Source organism: Pectinophora gossypiella, chromosome 8, assembly GCF_024362695.1.
Source record: "Pectinophora gossypiella chromosome 8, ilPecGoss1.1, whole genome shotgun sequence".
Classification (NCBI taxonomy): domain Eukaryota; kingdom Metazoa; phylum Arthropoda; class Insecta; order Lepidoptera; family Gelechiidae; genus Pectinophora; species Pectinophora gossypiella.
The window spans coordinates 7,451,288-7,475,238 of NC_065411.1; the positions used below are offsets into that span (position 1 = coordinate 7,451,288).

General features: G+C 38.0%; 2 protein-coding genes across 6 annotated transcripts; one reads left to right on the plus strand and one right to left on the minus strand.

The window, feature by feature from the left end:
* Positions 1 to 22: 22 nt before the first annotated feature.
* Positions 23 to 14,783, minus strand: LOC126368906 (facilitated trehalose transporter Tret1-2 homolog). 4 transcript variants are annotated; one of them, XM_050013140.1, is made up of 9 exons: positions 14,577 to 14,783; positions 5,529 to 5,577; positions 4,401 to 4,498; positions 3,876 to 4,010; positions 3,593 to 3,676; positions 2,434 to 2,712; positions 2,018 to 2,138; positions 1,404 to 1,538; positions 23 to 1,177 (listed from the first exon to the last, which is right to left on the minus strand). In XM_050013140.1, exons 2-9 carry the CDS (start codon positions 5,572 to 5,574, stop codon positions 591 to 593), a joined length of 1,485 nt encoding a protein of 494 aa, XP_049869097.1. In that variant the 5' UTR covers positions 5,575 to 5,577; positions 14,577 to 14,783; the 3' UTR covers positions 23 to 590. The 4 variants fall into 4 exon arrangements, with proteins under 4 accessions (XP_049869097.1, XP_049869098.1, XP_049869096.1 ...); XM_050013141.1 differs by lacking the exon at positions 14,577 to 14,783 and adding an exon at positions 9,724 to 9,833; XM_050013139.1 differs by having other exon boundaries at positions 24 to 1,177; positions 14,573 to 14,783.
* A 605-nt stretch (positions 14,784 to 15,388) lies between these two features.
* LOC126368896 (eukaryotic translation initiation factor 3 subunit D) lies at positions 15,389 to 23,859 on the plus strand. 2 transcript variants are annotated; one of them, XM_050013116.1, is made up of 10 exons: positions 15,389 to 15,691; positions 15,941 to 16,140; positions 16,838 to 16,991; positions 17,215 to 17,324; positions 17,462 to 17,600; positions 18,291 to 18,451; positions 19,640 to 19,771; positions 20,957 to 21,163; positions 21,856 to 22,051; positions 23,476 to 23,859. In XM_050013116.1, the coding sequence occupies exons 1-10, from the start codon at positions 15,499 to 15,501 to the stop codon at positions 23,634 to 23,636; spliced, it is 1,653 nt and encodes a 550-aa protein (XP_049869073.1). In that variant the 5' UTR covers positions 15,389 to 15,498; the 3' UTR covers positions 23,637 to 23,859. The 2 variants fall into 2 exon arrangements, with proteins under 2 accessions (XP_049869073.1, XP_049869074.1); XM_050013117.1 differs by having other exon boundaries at positions 15,941 to 16,131.
* The last annotated feature ends 92 nt before the right edge of the window (positions 23,860 to 23,951 follow it).

A 23,951-nucleotide genomic window follows, 5' to 3' on the forward strand; every position in this document is an offset into this window, starting at 1 on the left:
TATATTTAATGACTCTTTTATTTATAAAATTATAATAATAGATTTGATCTTACAAATGCAACAACCTGTTTAAGAAATACCTAACTTAGCGTCAATAAAACTACACAATTTATTGTTAAGCAGCAAAATAAAATATAAATACATATTAACTTTTCGAGACAAACAAAAAAAACAACTACCAAGTTCCAAGTTAATGACATCTGAGGGAAACCTACAATAGGTTACGTTAAAAACATATTTTTTATACCTACCTAAGTAGCTCAGTCTTTCTTTACATTTCTAAAACTGATAAAAAATTGTTCTGTTTCGAGACTTACCTAAGCACCTACTTTTATGAAAATACGTGAAATAAAAATAAATATTAAAAAGAAACGTTTAAAGATCGAGACAAGTAATTATAACATGAGATTACAGCTTTTAAGCATCGACCTTTTGAAACAATATTTGCTATTCACAAATTTTATCATAATCTGCCATTTAAAATTATAATGAGACGAATGAAAATGTGGTTTTGATGACCTACAAATAAGTACGACTACCTACATAATATTCAGTACATATTGAGGTTTATAGAGCACATAAGACTACTATTAAGAATCATTGTTTTTCTTATTTAACACCTCCATTTCTTTGCTTTCACTTGCAATATCAGCACCGTTTTCAACATGATTCAACTTAGCAGCTGCTTCTACTGCATCGTACATATCACCCTGTAACTGTACCTGTATTTCTTTCAGACTTTTTCCCTTAGTTTCAGGAACGAATAACATGGAAAATACTGCACCTCCAAACGCTATTGTAGCGAAGATCCAAAACACCCCACAAAGTCCTATAGAGTCTTTTAATGGTTGGTAACTCCTCGCTACTATGAAACTGAGAAATCCCGCGAAAATGCTCAAAGAAGTCAAGGCTGCAGCTTTGACATTCATAGGGAAGATCTCTCCAGGGATAAGCATAACGAGAGAGTTGAATCCGATAGTGGAAATAATGTTTGCTGAAACGATGCCAATGAAGGTGACGATGCCATAAGGGCTGAGAATGTTCTTTTCGATGCGAATTACGTCCATTAAGAAGAAGTACATGCCAACGGTGGCTAGGGAGATGCCGGTACCCAAGTAGGAGTAGATAAGTAAAGGACGACGGCCAACCTTGTCTGCTAGGACTGACGGCATTATACCTGGAAAGAGATTTGATTCATTATTCGAGGATTATCAAGCTTTTAGTTTGGTAAATGTAAGTAAGAAGAAGTATTGTGTTATCTTTACAGCCCCAATGAAAATCTACACAACAGCATACAAATACATATATCGCTTATTCTCAAATGCTTTTTATGATATTGCTGTTTAGGCTCAGACCCGGAGTAAGTACCTAAGTTTGGGATTAATATTATAAATTATACTTACTGACAAGAAATTTGACAGATCCAAAAATGATCATTAGTGTAGCCCGTCCCATATTGATGGCACTTTCTTCCATGATCAGCCCGAGGTACTGCTGGATGGTCACAGCGCCTGTCATTATCTGCGTTATTTTTAGTCCTGAAACCGGTAAAAGGAGAAAAACTTGATCGTGCGTATTTTCGGTTTGAGGTCTTCTTGTTATGGGTTGTAAGGTCAATCATCGACCTTGGTGTCAGGGTTACGGCCAGCAGGGTTATGGCTCGTGTCAATGTCAATATACATAATACTTCAGTAAATAGGTAAGTGTACCCGGGCCCAACGTCTTCTCGAGCCTTCCGTAACACTGAATCATCTTATTTTCGGGACACCTACCTGCAATGTAGATTTAACCTGATTGTCCCGAAAATACGATGATTCCGTGTATAACCAAACCTAACCAAACTACCACCAACATTCAACGCTCTATCCACAACAGCATCGACGGCATTGCACAGCTCATACTTTCTAAACGGCTACAGAGTGGAAAATTTAAAGTGGAGTGGAAAATTCAGCGTTTACGACGTGCCCAAAAGCAGCTGAACGAATTCTATGTTTATTTTAAAATAACGTATTCATACCAACAGCAATAACGATCGCCTTCCGATACTGTCGACCGGTGAAAAGTTCTTTAGGCGAGGTGGACCGGCTCATCTCACTGTTGACATGCTGCTTCATTTGGAGAAGCTCATCATTCAGGACCTGCAATATTTCATAAATTAATTCATTGTAAAAGTAGGTAGGTATGAGATTCATTTGAAGGTATATTTTTTTGACACAATAGGTATTTTCTTATGTATTTCTGAGGTCAATTCTGTGCGGTCGATCTGTGCTAGGGTTGTACACACGTAAGAATAAACGCAGTCGATAACCGACTTTATCAAATATACTATCAGGGTGTTTATTGTACCGTGACATCTCTCATGTAAATAAGTTAATAATAGCCAGGATTCACGGCTTAACGTGCTTAAAGAACTTATACATAAATAAGACTCACCTTCTCATCTTTATATCCCCGTAATTTAATCAGCACTTTTCTAGCAGCATCCACTCTTCCATCCTTCAAATAATGATATGGAGATTCAGGTATCCACCAACAGACTACTAAATACAACACCGGTAAGAAAAGCAGCAACATATTCAGGGTTTCATAAGAGAGAAAGGGACCGATGCACATCATCAGGAGACTTCCGAAGTTGAATGCTATTTTGGTTAGTAACGATAAGGTTCCTCGTATGTCCTTGTCGGATATCTCTGTGAAGTATAGTGTCATGACCTGGGAACAAAAGATGGTGATGTTTCTTTGTTTATTTGTTGTAATTCTAAACCAATGAAGAAGTTCTGAAAATAGTACAAGAGAAGAGAAGTTTACTGACTACAATTGAAAACAGATTAGGTAAAATATTTGGACACCTAGTGCGCCATGATCATTTGATACAAATGGTATTAGAGGGCAAGATAGAGGGTAAACGGTGTAGAAGAAGACCAAAACGAAGTTACAATAGACCAGATAAAAAAGCCCAACGTCTCGTCATACAAGGGGGTCATGGAACTTGGCAAAGGTCGATCAATCTGAAAGGAGCTCCACACAAGAGCCCAGCTTTAAAATTTAGAGTGAACTAGCTTTTGCCCGCGACTTCGTCCGCGTGGCGTGTTATAAAAGAGAGATATTTTTCATACAAAAGGATTTTTTCCCGCTAATTCCCGTTCCCGTGGGTATTTCGGGAATTCCTTTCTTAGTGCACCTCTACGGTGCCTAAGCTACGTCCCTTCCAAATTTCAAGTGCCTACGTTTAGCCGTTTAGGCTGTGCGTTGATATGTCAGTCAGTCAGTTTCTCCTTTTATATATTTAGATTGTAATTTTGCCTCCAATGGAGTCATTACTTGACCGATGATGTTCTCGTATTCTGCACGGCTTTGCTTCGTCAACATGAAAAATGCTTACTTGGGTAAGTATAGAATGGCATTTTTTGCGAGGTAGGAGTTCTTAATTCACATTTTAACACCCAGTCGGGTTATCAAATTAACAAGAGTTTCTTTTATTTACGCTGACAAAAGTAATTCTAGTTCCTAGAAAAAAAAAATAACTAAACACTTTGTTAGTATCAATGTGCCTTTGTACTTGTTGGTATTGATAAAGTAAAAAAAAACTTACGTTACCCAACATTCCAGTGCCAAATTGCCATAAAAAAAATACTATGTAGAGCAGCCAGAATTTCACCGCCGTCGCGACTATTATCTGCAAGTTTAGAAACGATCTAATCAATGTAAAACACAAGAGTCTTATAATGATCTGTGCCCTGGCATATCGTAAAAATCCTAACGCATTTTGACTTCTTATCAAGATTGGTGGAAGTTATCTTTGGATTACTCCTTTCAGAGGTCACAGGCGTGAGAATATTATACGTTATTTTAACGTTTTGTTTATTTAAAATTACCATAGCTACTCCATACGGCAAGGAACTCCAAAGCAGAGTAGCACGTCTTCCGATCTTGTCCATGATAATTCCTGTAGCCAAACTGCCCAGCATATACCCAGGTGGGCCCATACTTAGCATCCACGCTATTTTGTCCTACAATCAAAAGAAAACAAATACTTTAAACATTCATCTGAAGATTATTAAAATGCTGAAACATTTTATCACCGTAATCATCAAACCTCATACGTTTACTGAGGTGTTAAAAAGACCATATCGAAGCAATTCTGTTTGTGCACTGTGTTTTATTTTTATTGTACAATACAAAAAGTTATATTGCACATAAACACAACATTAAAAAACAATCACAAAGTGTCAAAAAACAAAACAAAATTTGTTAGTATATAGTATTTAGTTATATTTCACTGAAATGCGACGCTTTTTTATTGGAAATATACTAATTTAAATCTCGAAATTGTGCCATCTGATTTGGTGGCAAAGATGTCCATACATCGCAGAAGACGACTATCATAACGTCATACTGACCTTATCCATATCCACGTCGGTTTCATTGCCCATTAACTTTGGGTTCACTGGTGTAGCCCATGTTGAACAAAGGCCCATTGTCAGCGCACACGTCGACACTAAAATTTCGAGAAATAATAAATGAGCCCTTGTGCGGCCTGATAAGTATTTATTTATTTATTTTATTACGTCAAACAAAGAGAAATAGGAGAGTTACAATTAGTCGTGCGGGAGACGATGTTTGATACCAGGGGGGTTAAAAAGTCCGCAACGAAGCATTCAATTCAATGCAAACAAATGTCAAATAACATACATACATACATACATAAACTCACGCCCGTAATCCCTAATGGGGTGGGCAGAGCCACAAGTAATCAAAGACAACTTGCAGCCACTGTTGATACGAAGTCCAAAGATGGATATGATGAACCTTTTGGTGATAAGGGATCAACCTATCGCCCATAACATTAGTCCATCATGTTAGAGGACACAATCCCTCTGTCGGTTTTTACGACATGCCCGGGAAGAGAAGCAGCTGAACGTGTTCTATGTTTTTTATATGCTCCCAGAACAGCATAGAAGCAATGTCAAATAACAATATTGTTGATTTAGATAAATTGCTGAAAATTGATGAATCGATTTGGCCTTTTCAACCCTCTGTTTAAGATATAAGTTCAGCTTACATTTTCACAGTTTATTATAGATAGAAGCAAAACAATAAAGACAGTCTGATAAAGAGAAGTCTGCCGAAAGCTCAGGTTGAAAGAGTAGGCTACTGGTATAAACACATTTACCGACTATATGAATATACTCCATACTTCGGCTATTATTATTGTTATTATTATTGACGGGATTATGGGAAGTCGATATACTTACTGTGGGAACTAGTTTGAAGTAGGTATAATACCTAAGGTTACCTACTTCTTCAATACCTATTCATTTGTTTCTCTGACAGATTTTTCTTTTGTTTAAATATAAAATGAGATCTGAAATGAGTACCTTAGCGACCAGTTTTAATACTTATAATTTTATAAAATCTTTATATTTCATAGTTATGAAATAATACATACAGGCCGACTTCGTTTTTCGACTCTACAATTAACACTCCCCTCATAAATCTGTAATACTTAGAAGTAAAAATAATCTTACCGGACAATGCGACCAAATACTGCACTTTTCTATTGCTAACGTCCATTTTCTGAAAAAAAAAAGCAATATACATAAGAATTACCTACATAACATTAGCTTTATTGAAATAATAAAAGACGGCCGACTGGCGTTTTATAAACTAAAATATTAACACAAAACAAAAGAAAATTCTAAAAACAAACGAATAGGGTATTAGAATAACATTATGATTCACTGCTTTATGGAGTAGGTAGGTTACACTAATTTGCAAATTTTTACTATAAGACCGGTAGACAGGATTACTTATGAATTACACTTTCAGATTTCTCGGTTATAAAATATTTTTTCATAAAATAATAGATAAGTATTACAACTGTCTGCATTATTATCAGTCGCCATGAGAATATGAGATAAAGCACTCCCTATTCCGTGAAATTGTACTCAGTAAAAAAGTATAAAAACCCGGTAGAATACAAACACACAACCCAACTCACGCTCGTAAGATATCAGGTTCATTTGAGCCACGCTTTGGTATTAGAGACAATTAAACACAGACTGGACAGAGTCACGCTGTTCCAGGTGTCCCTTAGGATTATTAATCTGTGGTTAGGATAAGTTTAAAACCTCGATATGTAATGAGAAACCAAGAATGCCATGTAGGTACGTAGCTGAGTGCGTGCGCAGCAAATCAAAACAAAAGTTATAACTATTTGTACATTGCTGTGTTACTCTACAACATCGAACGAGACCTATTTTGTTGGACATAGAATAAAAATAAAAATATATAGAAGGGACACCAATAGGAGCGAGCTTGTTTACCTACCTCCTTTGTGTCTTTATGGTATAGTATTAAAAAAGACGAGTAAATAAAGTGGTACTTATTTCAAATGGTCTATGTTCCATGCTTAAGATAAAACAACTTGTAAAGAAGAGAGCCTTTGTGAGCTTTAAGCACTCCCCAATGGCCCGCCAAGTAGTTAAGGCTATTTTCAGATCGCTTTTGAAACCTAAGAATGAGCATAGTTTACTTTCCAGTCACGCATCTAATAACCGTCACTCATATAAAACACCTAATCAAAAGTAATTTATATTATACTAGCTTTTGCCCGCGACTGCGTCCGCGTGGCGTGTTATAAAAGAGAGAACTTTGTGTGTGTGGGAGTGCATATCAAATTTCAAGCATCTAAATTATGCAGTTTAAATTTTTTTATACAATTTTTATTTCCCGCTAACTCCCATTTTTCAAAATACAGCCATAACTAAACTTTATATTTACTAAGGTATGCATACATGCTAGATTGAAAACATTTATCTTACGCGGTTTCGTTTATACAAATGTTTCTTCCCGCTAACTCCCGTTCCCGTGGGAATTTCGGGAATTCGTTTCTTAGTGCATCTCTCCGGTACCTAAGCTACGTCCCTTCCAAATTTCAAGTTCCTACGTTTAGTCAAACTTCGCAATGCGACCATAACAATGAACCTAAGTAGCTAAGTAGGTACATAATATAAAATTATGTATTACATTGAACAATTCGAATCGTTAGAGATAACATCCCACGGTAGTGCGTTTATTGCGATAAACTAACACATTAAAATACGAGTATCATCAAGTTTAGTAGCCAGTATAAAGGGAAGTCTATCCTATGTATTTTCGGACTAATACCGAGAACCACTGGATGAATTTCCACAACATAACATAAGCTCACAACTATATTCCAACCGGGGTAGTCAGATGTATATTGTACATCCATCGCAAGATGAATTAAGTACCCACACCTCACCGACCAACCTTTCTGTTAGACCAACGCGATAGGTGGTGAGCCGTATCGCCGTCTATAATGGTCAAACCTACTGTGTTAGTGAATTTCCTTTGCTTTAGTTTGTTATAGTTATTGTTATGATCTGCATTTCACCTAGAAGACTCAGGTCTAAAAATTGTACTTACAATAATAAATACCTGAGTAGGCAATAGGATATTTGACTGGGTCAAATATAAATTATAAAAATCTAATTTAGAAATAGAAACTCTTCTAAGTAAGATGATCAAAAATTATTTTACTTTACGACCTATTTTCGAAATTTATTTATGAAGTAAGTAACAAATGAGTACGACGTTTGACCGCTTTTATTGATGACGTCACAGGACAGTATATCCATACAAACTCCAAAAAATTTTCGTTTTGACGTTTCGTTAAAAGTATCTCATTTGACTAGGTTTAAAGTAATCTATTTTTAGAAACTCTAGTAGGTTCTAAGTGCAATAAACTATTAATAAACTGAACTAGAAACTTATTTGAAAGCCTAGTTCTAGTTGCACGGCATTTTCCTTGTAAGTATATAAAAGTCACAAAAGAAGGGTAAAAGAAGCAAAAAAGTCCTTGTAATTACCATCACTTATCCAGCGCCGTTTCGAAACCGGAATCATCATTTTAAATCACGAAACATAATATGATAAGTAATACCACTATCGGCCACATTTTGATATTAAAACTATAGACTTTTTTTATTTGGAGTCCTTTTTGTAACGTGTAGACAGACTCGAGTTGCGGCGTTAACTGTTGATCAACTGTAGGGTCGCTTTGTAATAAACTTCATACTAATGCATTGTGCGTAAGGAATTATGTAAAGCTCTGCCTATTATCAATAACTTAACGTCATTATTCGCTTAACATAACAATGGCATATATTTGCAGTTAAATATCAATAACTATATTCAGTTAGGTATTTCAGTACTAATCCGCAGGTTTACCCTGGAGTATAGATGTAAAACAACCGACTTGAAACGTTTTAAACCAAATATTGCCTTTTTAAACCCCAAATAAATCGTTTTAAACCGTTGAAAACTCGCCTACAAAAATAAAATAACTATATTTTAAACTTCATTATGGGCAATTTTTCACTTGACGTCATGTTTCGTTTCATTAGTTTATAGAATATCAATAAAAAGTATCTACAGAATTAAACACGTTAAGTAAGTATATTATTATCAATAAGAGTATGCTTGATGATGATGCTTCACAGTTGATTTCGACCACAGCGACAGCAGCTGGCGGATTCATTGACGGTTGTCATTCAAGAGCTTGGAAAGTCTGCTCTCTGGTGTGCTCTGTGATGGCTCGTATAGCCAATTTTATATGAAAACGTGCGCCCACATTTTGGGCACGTCAGCACACCCCCCACGTAATTATAGGTGATTGCCGCAGGTGGTCGGGCTTTCAGATCATCACGTTTTCTGTCTAGATCTGACCTTCTTTCTTTTTCGAAGTCAGACACCTTTTGTTGAACAAGGCATCTCTCTCAAGGCGCTGGCTTGCTTGCGCCTCCCAGCATGAGGGCTCGATGTGGCACCGTTTCATGTGCGTGGCGTGGTCGACGATTTCCCTCATTCAGCGCTTATCGCTATCGACCCACTAGGGTCGATTAATTCTTTCAAATATTTTTCCTCTCAGACGACGCCCTGAGCCGAGGTTCGCGCCCAACTGGGCACCCTCAGGCCTGTTGTCTTAAACGTTGTACCGGGTGAGAGCCTTCAGCGCTCCCCATTTGTCCGGCCAAGTAGTTAATGCCATCTGCGGCAAATCTACAATAAGTCACGTCAAAAAAAAAAAAAAAAAAAAAAAAGTTTCATGTGCCTTTTCAGAACGTCCTTGTAACGCTAAAAGTCTTTACACAGTTTATCTAAGGTACTCCGTTATATCCCTACCTCGGTAAAATCATGAAAATGTAGTTATAATTAAGAAAAACATAGTCGGTTTTAAACAGTTTTTTTCGTTTTAAACGGACTAGTTTAAATGGTTTTAAACCGGCCTTACATATATTATATACCCTCGAACTCACGTCACTCATGGGTGGTGCTAATCGAGACTAAAAAACATCTTTTATAGTTTTAATTTTGTTTCTAATTTACAAGCCATTTCAAGAGCTTCTAGCAGTTCATAATGACACTAACTGGTCACACCAATTGGTGAGGTCGCTCATTAACCTCACAACCCACTCGAGAAAAGAGTTTCTTCACGATTCTAAAGTGAGCAGTAGTATTGCAAATTGAAAAGATTGATTCCACCAACAAACACTCACTAAATGGCGGGAATACCTAAGATTATTCGAAAACGGTTAGGTACCTCGTTACTTCTAATAAAAAAAAACAATAGGTACCTATACCAGTATTTAAATATTGACCGGAAGTTACATTTCACAACAATATAATGTTACTCACTTGAAAATATTCGAACAGTACCTATCTTACAAAAAATATCCCTTTGACACTTCCTGTGGACCTTTTTTGTACGAACGGAATTTTGAAACGCACAAGAATTTTATTCAACTTAACAAAATATGAAGTAGGTACCTAAGTATTGTCAACCAACACCAACAACCAATTGAGTTAAGTCCTACTCTAAACTGTATTTATAACCTATCCCTTTGAATAACATTCGTCTTCAACACATCTGACGGGGGTTTCCGACTTGTCGAGGGTTCTATCCCAAAGACAACGGCTCTTTACTGGGAAAGTACTATTACAATAAACTAGATATGATTAGGTACAATTTGATAATTCGTGAGTAATAACATGATAAAAATGTTTATTTATGTATATAAGTTATCTTTCTAAGAATTAGTGGACATGCGAATAAGTCAGGCCGTGATACTGTATTTATCTGATTGTTAAAATTATCTTCTGTACATTTACACATGTATGTTGATTTCATATGAACTTAACTTAGATACCTAGGTAGGTACTTAGTGAAAATATGGATGAAAGTTTCAAAAAGCGAAATGTTGAGACTAATTGAGACCAGAATTTGGCTCGAGCGTTCTACCTACCTAATAGAGCTTAGCTTAGAGTTGTTTTTAAGTCGAAACTGATAATATTTTCGAACTATTGTCGTCCATAAATAAAGAACTATTATTAACACAAAACCTCTGTTTTATTATTTTATATAAATAATTTTCAAATTGTTATTAATTTTATACTAGTTTATTGGATTTCTACAATAACATGCATAAGTAATCAAACACAGCAAAGTTTAATATCAACTAGATACTTAGGTACCTACAATGTTTAAAACTTTACAAGCTAATAATAGAACGATTTCACGGTTATAACGATTTAAAGCATTCAGCGTCGCTTCAGGGCTTATTATTATTGCACAATCCATTGGGTCCAATGCATCGCAGTTATCTTCTAAATATATAAAAGGAGAAACTGACTGACTGACGTAGGCACTTGAAAGGAAGGGACGTAGCTTAGGTACCGTAGAGGTGCACTAAGAAAGGAATTCCCGGAATTCCCACAGGAACGGGAATTAGCGGGAAAATCCTTTTGTATGAAAAATCTAAACCGCTAAGTTAGACGCTTGGCATGCAGGTACTTTAATTAACTAAAGCTTAGTTGCAACAGGATATTGCAAAATTCCCACGGAAACGGGAGTTAGCGGGACCAAACATTTGTATGAAAAAATCTAAACTGCATAAGTTAGATGCTTGAAATTTGATATGCACTCCCACACACACAAAGATCTCTCTTTTATAACACGTCACGCGGACGAAGTCGCGGGCAAAAGCTAGTAAATTATATATGGCGATATGGTGGCCTTGCCCACTAATGATCTATTTATTACACTTCCCGATAAAATCGTCGATTGAAAATGGAAAGACAACTTTACTGACAAATCAGTTTAATTAGTAGTTATTGTATTAGTATTTTAAAAAAAGGTTATTAGTTTACTTAGTAATTTTATAATGGCAAACTGATTTTATAATGGATTTTTTTACAGCGCCATCTATATTATTTTTGGGGAACGTAGCCGGGAAAGTCCCTCATATTTACATAAGTTAGGAACTATTTCATCACTTTCTTGTAAGAATAAGTACTTAACTGAGTAGTATTCTCTTTTACTAAGTACCTACAACTACTCCTGCGATCTCCTTGCATGATAGTCGATATTAGATATTTTGCCCCGCAGGACAAGAAGCACAAGATGCACAAGATAACCCTTTAATATCATAATAGAGCTCTATGCGTAACTACTAACAGTAGTATATACCTACTTATTATCTGTCAGATAAGTTCATAGGCTATCAGATAGTAGGTAGGTGTAGAGGACACAGGCCCTATATATTATTATAGATTTGCCTCATGACAGTTCTGTATTTCATCGTCGTCAGTGTAATTAATTCACGAGTCCGGTTAATGTACGGTCACGAGTATTAATATGTACTTATACATTTTGAAACCTTGTCACATTAACTTTTTTGACAATTTTAACCATAAGTCTCATTAAATGACAAATATGATAGTGCGACAGGATTCTAAAGTGGGTATGATATTGCTCATGACTGTACACCCATGTATTGTACGACTTGATATTATCTTAATAGTTGTTTTTTACTTTTGTTGGTCAAACGACAATTAATGAATCCCATACGATAAAACGCATTTTTTAAATAAAGTACACATATAATATAACAAAAGTTCAACTACTAAATATTATAAAAGTGAAAGGAAGTCTATTACCTATACCTGCCTGCAACCGCTCTGGGTAGAGCGCGACAAAGGCTTAGATACTTACGAGTAGAAAGAGTAACACACTACATTAGTGGTATACATATAGTAAATCAATGGATTTGAGTGTTGAGACTGAGTATCTACCTACTTACCTAAGTAGGTACTTTCCAGTGACGGACTTCCATTCCACAGACCGAAAATAAGAGTAACTGTGTATTACGTGCACTAGATAAGGTACCTATGCCTACTTCTGGAGGGTTTTTACCCTTTAAAGAGGTTGCCTACTTCTCTCAATGTGTAAAGTAAAAAACATGTTAGGTAGATTGATTAGGCACACCTATGCATTCATATTAATAGTATAAATGCGAAATTAATTAATAATTATGTATTGTCAACTTTTCACGCCTAAACCGTTATTAAATAAGAATTGACACATATACCAAAATGTAGGGATAGATATTTGGGTAGGTACCTACTTGAAAAGGACGGACCTAGTGCACTTACCGGGATAATCGAAAAGTTTCCAAAAAATAGTTATTTCTGTACTACAATGTTAAAACAGCTGGCGAGGAGTGGGTTATACTTATATTAACGTACAGTTAATACTACACATCTCTGCCTAGGTAGGTACCTTCGGGGACACGGGGATAAGCGTGATGTTGTGTTAGGTAATACCTAGCTGTTACAATGTTAAAGTAACACGCAATGCAGTTTTGTTTACAATAATAATTATTTAAGACGCAAATTCTTTAAAGCAGTAGGTAGTAGGTTATCTGATACCTACCTACCTACTCTAAGGAGGATAGAAGTACTTCCTGTTCTTTCATAAGTGAAGTGAATATGACTCTACCAAACGGATCGAACAAACTAACCAGAAGAACAGCGTGAAGTAGGTTCATGAAAGTGACATGTACCTATAAATATAGGTACCTACCTAGAACCCGAATTGGTGTTTGGAGTTTTACGTTTATAATATTTATGAACCCATATGAAGTCAAGTAGGTATGTTACTATTTTATTTTATTATTCACCAACAACATTTAAAAAGCGAATGCGTAATTATCGCAGGTACCTAACGTGCCTTCCCGGCGGCGGCGGGTGACTGGAGATCGACACAATAACAACATGATTAAGTACTCTGTCTGTCTCCTGCGGCCGACCGGTGCAACGCACGAACACACTCACATACACACACCTATTTATTTACTGATGACCCATATCTATTTGTTCGTATTATTTTATGATATTTTTATGTTTATGGTAAATCGTATTAATGTGTATTTATTGTAATTGTTATAATTTTGTAATGCTAAATAATTATATGTAAGTAAGTAAGTAAGTTTAAGTAGTATGTATCTATGTACATATATATACCGTGATGTCCGTGGCCTCACTCGGCAGGGCCCGCAGAATACCAGCGTCGTGGCTCACGCCGCGACTTATGCTGAGCGAGGTCCTTTTATTCCGGACTCCACCGCAGATGATCGGGCCGTCAGTGCGTTACATTTAGAATGCTTTGTTTTATTATTATTATTTTTTATGAATTTGGCTTGTTTTTCTTTTTGTTTTGGTATTTTTTTTTTAAGGTTTTTTTTTTGTCTGTGTACTTTGATTTCCGTGTGGTTTCTTTCCTGTGTTAAATGTAATGTACCTGTCTGTCTGTGTCTGTGATGTCCGAAAATAATAAATGTTTCTTTCTTTCTTTCTTTCTTTCTTTTAGGTAGGTTCTAGTTTCCTAGGTCCCAAACGTAAACAAGGGCCTAGGTTTGTCCACCACGCTGCTCCACTACGCTGGGTTTATGGAGAAAGGTCCATAATGAGCCCCATCACAAAACGCGACTCATCATCAAGTGTGGAGAAATTGTGGACTCGCCTACCCGATAAATTATTTATTACACCGCCCGGTCCCGTTGAATCGCGTAATGTAATAGCGCATTAAATTTGCTTGGATAGAGTTGCACTCTCTTTTACTAAGTAGGTAGGTAGGTACCTACTACTACTCCTACGATCTCCTTACATGATAGTCGATAGGTAATAGATCTTTAGGACAAGAAGCACAAGATGCACAAGATAATTAACCTTTTAATATACCTACTACCTATCGTGGAGCTCCATTTGTCGTAAAGTTTGCGGACGAGTGGAGTGTAAAGTTGATGTATGAACTAATTTGCTCATAGGTAGGTAGGTAGGTACCTGTATGGTACGCGTTTCGCGCTTACTTGGCCCTTGCCCTTGCCCAAAGAGTAATACTACGTCCATAAAGGACCGTTGCCTCTTCCAATCTCTTTCTTCTATTGGGTTGCTTACTTGTGTTACTTAAACTTACGCCCGTAATAAGTAGGTACCTAATAATATTAGGTAGGTACCTACCTAGGTCCTACGTACTATATTAATATTATCCTAGTGTTATAAACCTAGCACCTACTAGGTACCTACTGTGTCTCTGTATTTTAATAAAGTTCCTCTGTACTAGGTTTTCAATTGTACTTGTAGCATAGAATAAGAATATTAGGTATACGTAATTCTACTGGTCAAATATGAAAAATAAATAACTTACCTACGTGAAAATACTCCTCGGTATTTTTTTAAATTTAAACAGCATTGATAAAATATTATATGTTCATTTTATAATAAGTTACGTTCATGGCATCCCATATTAGTAATTCGTACACCTATAAGCTTAATAATTATTTCGGAATAACGTTAGACACTGAACCAAAACTTAACATAACCTACGTTAGGTCCCAGTCACAGGTCCCAGTAAACAATGAAATTGGCGAGTTAACCACACGAAAAGCAGCTGAAAAGCGCTCATTTAGGTCTCTACTATTCCGGTCCACAGAAACATCAAGCACTAAAGCCGCTAAATTGTGTAAGTATAAGTAAGGTTATAAAGTTTTTCTAATAATTAATTACTCCTCCATTATGACTCCATTATCTCAACAAACAACAGATATTAGTGTTACAAAATCACAAACATAAAACACCAAAATGATTCTATTGTGCATCAAAGCCATCAAACATGAAAACTATAGGTACTTTTGAAAAACCCGCCAAGATCCCGCCCAAGATTTATATTTTTTAATAAAAGTTTAAGGACGTACACTATGTTAAATTGTCTATTCCGCCAAAGTGCTCTGAAATAAATTCCCAATCTAATATTTTAACAATTAAACAACTGATAAATAAGCAATTTCTAATAAAATACCGTACTGTTTGTAAAATAATATATTAATCATTGTCATAGAGATAAGAAATTATTGTTAAAGTTTTTATTCAAGGTCAAAATGAAAACTATTATACGTTTTTTAACATAGCAACATTCATTCTCTTCTATGTTGTCTATGGATAAATGACAGCTGAATCAGTCGAATGAGCGAAGAGGATTTTTAATCTGTCCTCTTTTAGAAAGTGTCGTGTGGCATTCATGTGGATTTTTCAAAGAAACGCTAAATTACAACACACGACGCCAGTTGTTTAGTGATGTCTGAACACGTGTTGCCGGCCGAAGAGCCGGTTAAGTTCATCGCGCCAATAATTCAGGATAATCCCACAGGATGGGGACCTTGCGAAATGCCGGAGCAATTTCGGGACATGCCTTACCAACCCTTCAGTAAAGGGGATCGCTTGGGTAAAATAAGCGATTGGACTATGGTACAGGATAAGAAGTATCAAAGTAAGTAGCTAAACACCATATCTTTCCTATAGAAGTTAACATACCATGTCATCGTAAAGAGTTTGTTGAGGTTATGCTGACGCTTGGGATGTAATTAGCTAGTCACAGAATATAATTATTCACAGTTTCTTATTCCATTCAACTTATTCGATTCCTGGTCTAAGTTAAGTCGTAGATGAAATTAGTTTTATATTAAACATTGTCATTCATAGAGATAATGAATTTTTTCACATCATAACTTCATTGTAGACAAGTATGCATCCCAATTTGGCGCTGGTTCGTCATATGCGTACTATCACGATGAGGACGAGTCTACTTTCCACCTCGTGGACACTACTCGAGTGCAGAAGCCTCCGTACCAGAGGGGTCGTGCGCGTGGGCAGCGAGGAAGGGGTGCAAGAGGTGCCCGTACACCCGGTGGGATGACTACCTTGAGCAAGGTAAGAAACGTGAGTGATCTTTTGATTTTATTGGTCTAGTTGGACCTAAACAACTTAATGCTTTTATAAAAGCTTTTATTATAAATATATAATGTGATTAATTTATTTATTTAGTTTCCGGGATGGTGATAAATAATAAAGTTCTAATTTAATGTATATGTGTGTCGTAGATTTTACGTAAATAAACTTCTTTATTATTATTATTTAATATATTATATTAATAACTTATACAAAGTTTTTTATTTTAAAAGTGGTGGTGTATATTTTAGTTTTTAAAGATTTAATGTTTTATTTATTTAACTATCTGCTGTGCCATAATACATTATATTTTATAATACTAATACTTAACAATACTAATATTAAGGCTTTTAGTTTATATTATCTAGTTGACCAATACTTTACCTAATGGATAGGTACATGAAAGCACCTATGAGGCTGGCATGACCAAGCAGGGTGTTCAGCGCCTCATTAAAAATTTGAAAAATAAATGACAGAAAACACATAAACATACTTATTCGCATACAAAGATAGAGTTTAGTTCTCTTAATTAACACAAGAAATTTTACTCAAGTAGGGGCCTATGCCCATCTCCGGGATTCATATAGTGGGCTGTGCTTCTAATTGAATTACATTAAATAAAAATAATAAATCAGACTCATATCTCTTGTACTTCGGACACAACATTTCAGTTAATTCTGTTTTCCAGCAACGTGACCGCAAGCTTGGCAAGAGATGGGGCCAGAGGGGTGCTCCTATGAAAATCCGAGATGCGTCTGTGACTGTAAGGCCTACCTGGGTCACCATTGAAGACATGGACTTCCCTCGACTTGCTAAATTATCCCTTCCTGGAATTAAAGAGGGTATGCATTACCAGTATTTATATGTATAATTACAGTTGACGCAGACTGAAGTAAGGCCAACTGTCCTTTTAAAATCCAAACTCTATTGTTTAACTATAGTATCTGGGGAACTACTGAGAATAGAGGGAGAATAAGACGTTTTTAGTTAACAGGATGCTTTAACCAAATACATTAGACTCTTTGATTTTAACTTATTTCTAAATTTTCAAATTATTTTTTCCAGGTGAAGATATTGTATGCTGCGGTACTTTGGAGTACTACGACAAGGCGTATGACCGTGTCAATGTGAAACATGAGAAGACTCTGCAGCGCATCGACCGTATCTTCCATACGGTAAGTTTACAACACACAACCATGAAATTCTCGTGTCATTTTCAGTGTATCTACAACAGTTAATTTATGAGCCTTTACCGCTGCGCCACCGAGCTCCTTGAGATTTTATCTATTTAATAGTTTATTACTCCTCGTAGGTAACGACAACCGATGACCCGGTGATCCGCCGGCTGAGCAAGACGACTGGCACGGTGTACGCCACCGACGCCATCCTGGCTACCATCATGTGCTGCACGCGGTCCAACTACTCCTGGGACATCGTCATGGAGAAGATCGGTGAGGAAATTGTTTTATAATAATTCATGACTTCCTCTTGGCAAAGCTACCATCATTTAAGGCTTATAGTTGACCAATCCTTTGCCTAAAATGCTGGCCTGATCAATCAGGGTGTTCAAAGCCTCATTAAACATTAGAAAAAAAAACTTCTATCATATGACTTCTGAGGTCACCAACCTCAACCCTGGTATCAGGGTTATCATTGAGCCGCCAAAGGTGCCGACATGGTTCATGTAACGACTACGTACTTGCATAAGTAAATAGAAGAAGAAAAATTGCTAGGACCAACGGCAGTAGATTAACGTGCTCTCCGAATCACAGAGTCATCTTACTTTTAGGACAGTGAGGTGATTCTTACAATGTGATTATGGCATAGTCTCGATCGGGAATCGCACTTGGACCTCAAAATTGTGCGTCAGATTCTTTAACTACACTGTAGAGGCTGTTTATTTATGTAGTTATAAATTAAAAATTTGATGTCTTCTAATCACTATGCCACTAAACTTTTACGTGATACTGGCTGTATTGTGATCAAACAAAAGCCTGGTACTTAATCTGGATTTGAATTGATTTGACTTTTTTTATAAATCAGGAACCAGTAGCAACTTACCTGAGACAAAATCCCACACCTTAGCTCAAATACCGCGTCTCTAGCTCTATATGCATCCGTGTCTAAATAAATGTGTCCAGGCGACAAGCTGTTCTTGGACAAGCGCGACAACACGGAGTTCGACTTGTTGACGGTGAACGAGACGTCTGTGGAGCCTCCTGCAGACGATGGTAACTCCATCAACTCGCCACGCAACTTGGCCCTCGAAGCCACCTTCATCAATCATAACTTCAGTCAGCAGGTGAGGAATTAATAAATATTTTTTTTTGCTACTTTACATTACATAAATAATATAAAAATAGCCTTTATTCACCGACATTATTACACATGTCGCCTTTGACCTTCTCCAACCTTGTGGTAGATCGTCTTCCCACCTTTTGTTTGGTCTCCCTTTTCGCCTTTTACCATCACTGGAGTACCATTCTGTGATGTCTTTAGTCCATTTTTTTATTCTAGACCTCATCATGTGTCCTGTCCAATGCCACTTGAGTCTCCTTATTGTTTACGTCACATTACATAACATACATATTAATAACAGTTTAGTACCTTTCACCTAGAATTTGTGCCCTTTTAATGGCAATAGGCTTGCCATCTTACATGGGACTGAATCATAGTTGTCGAGGAGATAGATATAATACTATACACCTCTGCCTACCCCTTCGGGGATACAGGCCTGATGCTATGTTATGTTATTATACTTTTAGGGTTGTATTAATAAACTAATCTCAGCTTGGAGACTGCCCTCAAGATCAAGTCAATATGACAACTCTTATATAAAAACAGGAACTTGAGCATGATCTTAGGGCAGTCTCAGCTGAGATTCGTTTATTACTACCACCCTTAGTGTTATAGCATGGTGCATTGCATAGGACAGAATAGTAAATTTTCTTGGTGTCTTTTGCGCACTAAGCTGTACGCACCATGCTAGAGCGGAAGTTTAGGCTGGGTTTTCACTAAAGCGGAGTCGTGCGGAAACAAACAATCACAGCGTGTAAGAGAGAAGACGTTGGTGCATATTTGGGCGGAAATAAACTTAACCTGATTTAAAATTGACAGCTGTTAGGCTAGTGCCGTTCTTCACAATAGATACAAGAATGAGATAGAGCTAATTTTAGACCTGTTGAATTAAGTTAAAATTAACTTGGTTATCCAAATCAGCCCCACTACCGCTCTCTCCCTCTTTCCTGCACATCTGCGCTCATCTCTGCTCCTCCCCGTTTTTATAAACCTACTCTATTTGTGTGTTGTTGTGGTAAATGAAGAATAGAGCATGTGATCTATGTCAAAAATATAATTTAGTCGACACTGCCACTGATCACTCTAAAACAATAGAATTTTGACTATCAATAAGCGTTCTTTAATGTACGATTTCAGAGTTTTGATTTAGTTGTTTTTCATAAATTATTAATATTATGTTCATTGTCTGCAGGTGCTGAAGTCTGGCACGAACGAAGCGAAGTACAAGTTCCCGGAACCGAACCCGTTCGTGTCCGAAGAGGAGGAGGGCGAAGTCGCCTCCGTCGGGTACCGCTACAGGAAGTGGAACCTGAATAACGGTGTTGTAAGTATATGCATCCGTGGTCCAGTGCTTGAGCGTTGTGCTCACGATCCAGAGGCCCCGGGTTCGAATCCCGGTGGGGATAAATCACAAAAAAAAAAACACTTTGTGATCCCTAGTTTGGTTAACACATTACAAGCTGATCACCTGATTGTCCGAAAGTAAGATGATCCGTGCTTCGGAAGGCACGTTAAATATAATGGTTACATGACTCATGTCAGGGGCCTATGGCGGTTCAATAATTAGCCCGACACCAGGGTTGATGGGGTGAAGCAATAATGTGCTATGGTTAGCTAAGCGGACTCCGTGACCACATGTGAATAAACTAAGATGATGATGCTTTCCGTCCACTATAAGCTTTAGTCCGCACGCAAATTCTTTTCACCGCCTGAGGTGGTGTGCGGGAGAACGCAATCAGTAGACTACGAAGTAATATGTGGATATAATGAGAAACTCAATAGCTAAGTAGTTGGTAGGGTAGGTTACTTCGATGGAGATAGGAAAACGCGCGCGAAGATTGTAGGTACCTATGGTCGTTGTAAATTAAAGTCACAGTCGAAAAAGAGTGACACGACGCTACATTATTTACCGTTGCGAGCGCTCAAATAGATAATCGCGAATATTTGTGGTTTCGGATAGTGATAGAACTCACGGCGTCCCTCTTTGCTTTCTACGGCGCACCGGGACGCTGCCGCGGCGCACACTTTGGGAACCCATGCATTATGGTGGCCATACACCATCCTTCCTATCGTCCAATCGGCATGACGCGATCGATTGGATCAAATCGAATTGACCGTATGTGGGCGTGGATTGTGCCGTCAAATAGATTGGACATGCCAATCCACGCCCACATACGGTCAATTCGATTTGATCCAATCGATCGCGTCATGCCGATTGGACGATAGGAAGGATGGTGTATGGCCACCATTAGACACTAATTTTGATTCAAGTAAAAATGTGTGGTCAAAATTTTTACCCGGATTTATATTAATCTACAGAAATCGAGGTTTTGTTGAAGAAAATCACATAAGAATATGTTTTTCAAAATGGCGTTTACGTGGTTTTCACTATATAAATATGTGGATGCCCACTACCACCATTTGACAGGCTATCCCTCAATTTCTTTATCGTATTCCATATTCATTTGAGAAACTTCTGGCTTGTTCATTATTAATTGATAACTCGCAGGTGTTGGTAGCTCGTTGCGAGCACGATGCAGTGATGCAAGGTCCCCAAGGCGAGACCCAGTTCCTGACCATCAAGGCGCTCAACGAGTGGGACTCCAAGCTGGCCAACGGAGTCGAGTGGAGGCAGAAGTTGGACACCCAGCGCGGTGCCGTGCTCGCTAACGAACTCAGGAACAACTCCTGCAAGTTGGCTAAATGGACTGTGCAGGTACGTGCATTTATTGGTTTATTGTTTAACACACGTGATCTCTCGGTGAGGAGCTCGGTGGCGCAGCGGTAAACGCGCTCGGTCTGCGATTGTTAAAGTTAAGCAACTTTCGCAAAGGCCGGTCATAGGATGGGTGACCATAAAAAAAAAATTCATCTCGAGCTCCGTCGTGCTTCGAAAGGCACGTTAAGCCGTTTAAGGCCCCATCTCCCTATCCATCCATAGGGAAGGCCCGTGCCCCAGCAGTGGAGACGTTAATGGGCTGATGAAGATGATGACACGTGATCTCTATAGGGGTGGCAAAACCAAAAGTAATCACAATATAACTTTGGCTACACAATCCTATGATGGACCGTATAGTAACAAGTGATCAGTCTATCCAGTTTTAGGTAATACATTAAGCTTAAAGATAATCTAGTTGATTTACGACATGTCCGCGATGTTAAACAGTCATGTGAAAGGTATTTGCGATGTATCATTTTGTTTGTTAAAATATTTTTGTATAATATCCTGCACTCGCAGCATTGCGCTCACTCGCTCGCATACGCTGCGTCTATTGATCGAAGCCTGCGTAGCGTGAAGACGCGACGTCTTATATTTATCTGCTAAGGTCCACAGATGTAAAGTTATTAGAAAATCTCATCTAAATTTACTCTTACGTTACCCTAAGTTTTATAACTCTTTCTCAACAGGCGCTCCTAGCAGGCTCGGACCAGATTAAGTTCGGCTACGTGTCCCGCGCACAGGTCCGCGACAACTCTCGCCACGTGATCCTGGGTACTCAGCAGTTCAAGCCCCACGAGTTCGCGGCTCAGATCAACCTGTCCATGGACAACGCTTGGGGCATCTTGCGCTGCATCATCGACATCTGTATGAAGCAGAAGGATGGTGAGTTTGAACATTGGCGATCTACACGAGCTCATTCCACTATCCCCCTTCTATCTACGGACTTTCAGACGTACGGCCGGGTTCCATCCCTACTTGGTGGATATCCGAACTATTCGCGCAAAGCGCTTCGCATCGTCCTTCATTTTGCGTACTGCTAAGGAGTGGGATTCTCTGCCGTCTTCCGTATTTTCGAATGGATATAACTCGGATGCTTTCAAGGCCAGAGTGATCAGGCACCTTCTGAGCGAGTATTGACGGGAAAACTTACTAGCCATTTTTCATACAAAGTCCAAAGATAAATATAATGATGCACCATATAGTCAGACCCCGGACACTTCATACAACAATCTCATACTTACCGTCTGCCGCGTAAGTACGAGTGAAACACAGTCAGCGCTCTCTCGCCCCTAACTCCTTAGCGGCTTACGTATATTTAAAACTAAAGTTCGACCCAGAAGGCATACATAAACACACACACACACACTTCTTTTTTTTTCCTTTGGCATCCTCTTTATGTTTTACTATGTAATATGTGGATAGCTGTAATTGGTCTTACATATTGTAAATGAAGTCATACATTGTACAATTAGACATAAGACTGTTGTTGTCCCAAATAAAATAAAATAAAAAATAGAAAGGGTGAGGTCGACGCCCGATACGAATTGGTGCGGGACGGAGTGTTACTGTTATGAGCAATATAATGTACCCACTTTAGGACTCTGTCGCACTAACATATTTGATATTTAGTGAGACTTACAGATCAATTTGTCAAAAAAGTTAATGTGACATGGTACCAAAGTGTATACATATTAATGCTCGTGACCGTATGTAGTATTGTTCTTTATTATATAGTATAGTGACAGGTGATCAGCTTTTTGTTTTTGACGTGACTTATTGTAAATTTGCCGCCAATGGCATTAACTACTTGGCCGGAGACAGTTATCAGATCAGCCCATTGCGCATATAATGTTTGAGTAATAATTTTCCTCTCTATTGATTTTTACGACAATAAACTGTACATGTTCTTTTGTTATTAGAAAAAGCCTCCGTGGTCTAGTGGTTAGAGCATTAGGCTCACGATCTGGAGGTCCGGGTTCGATTCCCGATGGGGTCATTGTCGAAATCACTTTGTGAGACTGTCCTTTGTTTGGTAAGGATTTTTCAGGGTTGAATCACCTGATTGTCCGAAAAAGTAAGATGATTCCGTGCTTCGGAGGGCACGTTAAGCCGTTGGTCCCGACTATTAGCCGTAAAAGCACCTCCACCAATCCGCAGTGGAGCAGCGTGGTGGAGTATGCTCCATACCCCCTCCGGTTGATTGAGGGGAGGCCTGTGCCCAGCAATGGGACGTATATAGGCTGTTTATGTTATGTCCACCAAGAAGACAAACGTAGATACTAAAAAGTCACTTATCTTTTCCCCAGGTAAATACCTAATAATGAAGGACCCCAACAAGCCGTTGATCCGGTTGTACGACATTCCGGACAACACCTTCGAATCCGACGCGTCCGAGGAAAGCGGCGATGAGCCTGCAGACACACCGTTCGCCCCTCTGTACTCTTACGGAAACGCCAAGAGGATTTAGCCCATAGTCTCCCTTTTCAACCTCGTATAACTCAACCAAGTTATATACTAGCTTCCAATCAAGAAATAACAGGATTCAACATACATACTGTATTTATCTGTATAGTCCAGTATTTAAATTTTATAGATTCCTTTCCATTAGCCATATAGTCGCAGGTAATTAAGGAATTGTTGTATTCATTATGTATTTTTTATTCTGCAAATATAACTGTGCGGTCACATTTTATGACTATTTTAGTACTCCTACCTTCGCGGGTACTTCGCTGCAGTATATCAAAGGCCGAACGACGTATATCTACCGTAGATAGCTGCGACT

Coding starts and splice junctions, on each gene's coding strand:
- LOC126368896 (XM_050013116.1), top strand. CDS start 15,499: ATGTCTGAACACGTGTTGCCGGCCGAAGAGCCGGTTAAGTTCATCGCG. Junction 16,992..17,214: donor CCTTCCTGGAATTAAAGAGG/GTATGCATTACC, acceptor TATTTTTTCCAG/GTGAAGATATTGTATGCTGC. Junction 17,325..17,461: donor TCGACCGTATCTTCCATACG/GTAAGTTTACAA, acceptor TACTCCTCGTAG/GTAACGACAACCGATGACCC.
- LOC126368906 (XM_050013138.1), bottom strand. Junction 4,011..4,400: donor CCGACGTGGATATGGATAAG/GTCAGTATGACG, acceptor TTTTGATTGTAG/GACAAAATAGCGTGGATGCT. Junction 3,677..3,875: donor TGCCGTATGGAGTAGCTATG/GTAATTTTAAAT, acceptor CTAAACTTGCAG/ATAATAGTCGCGACGGCGGT.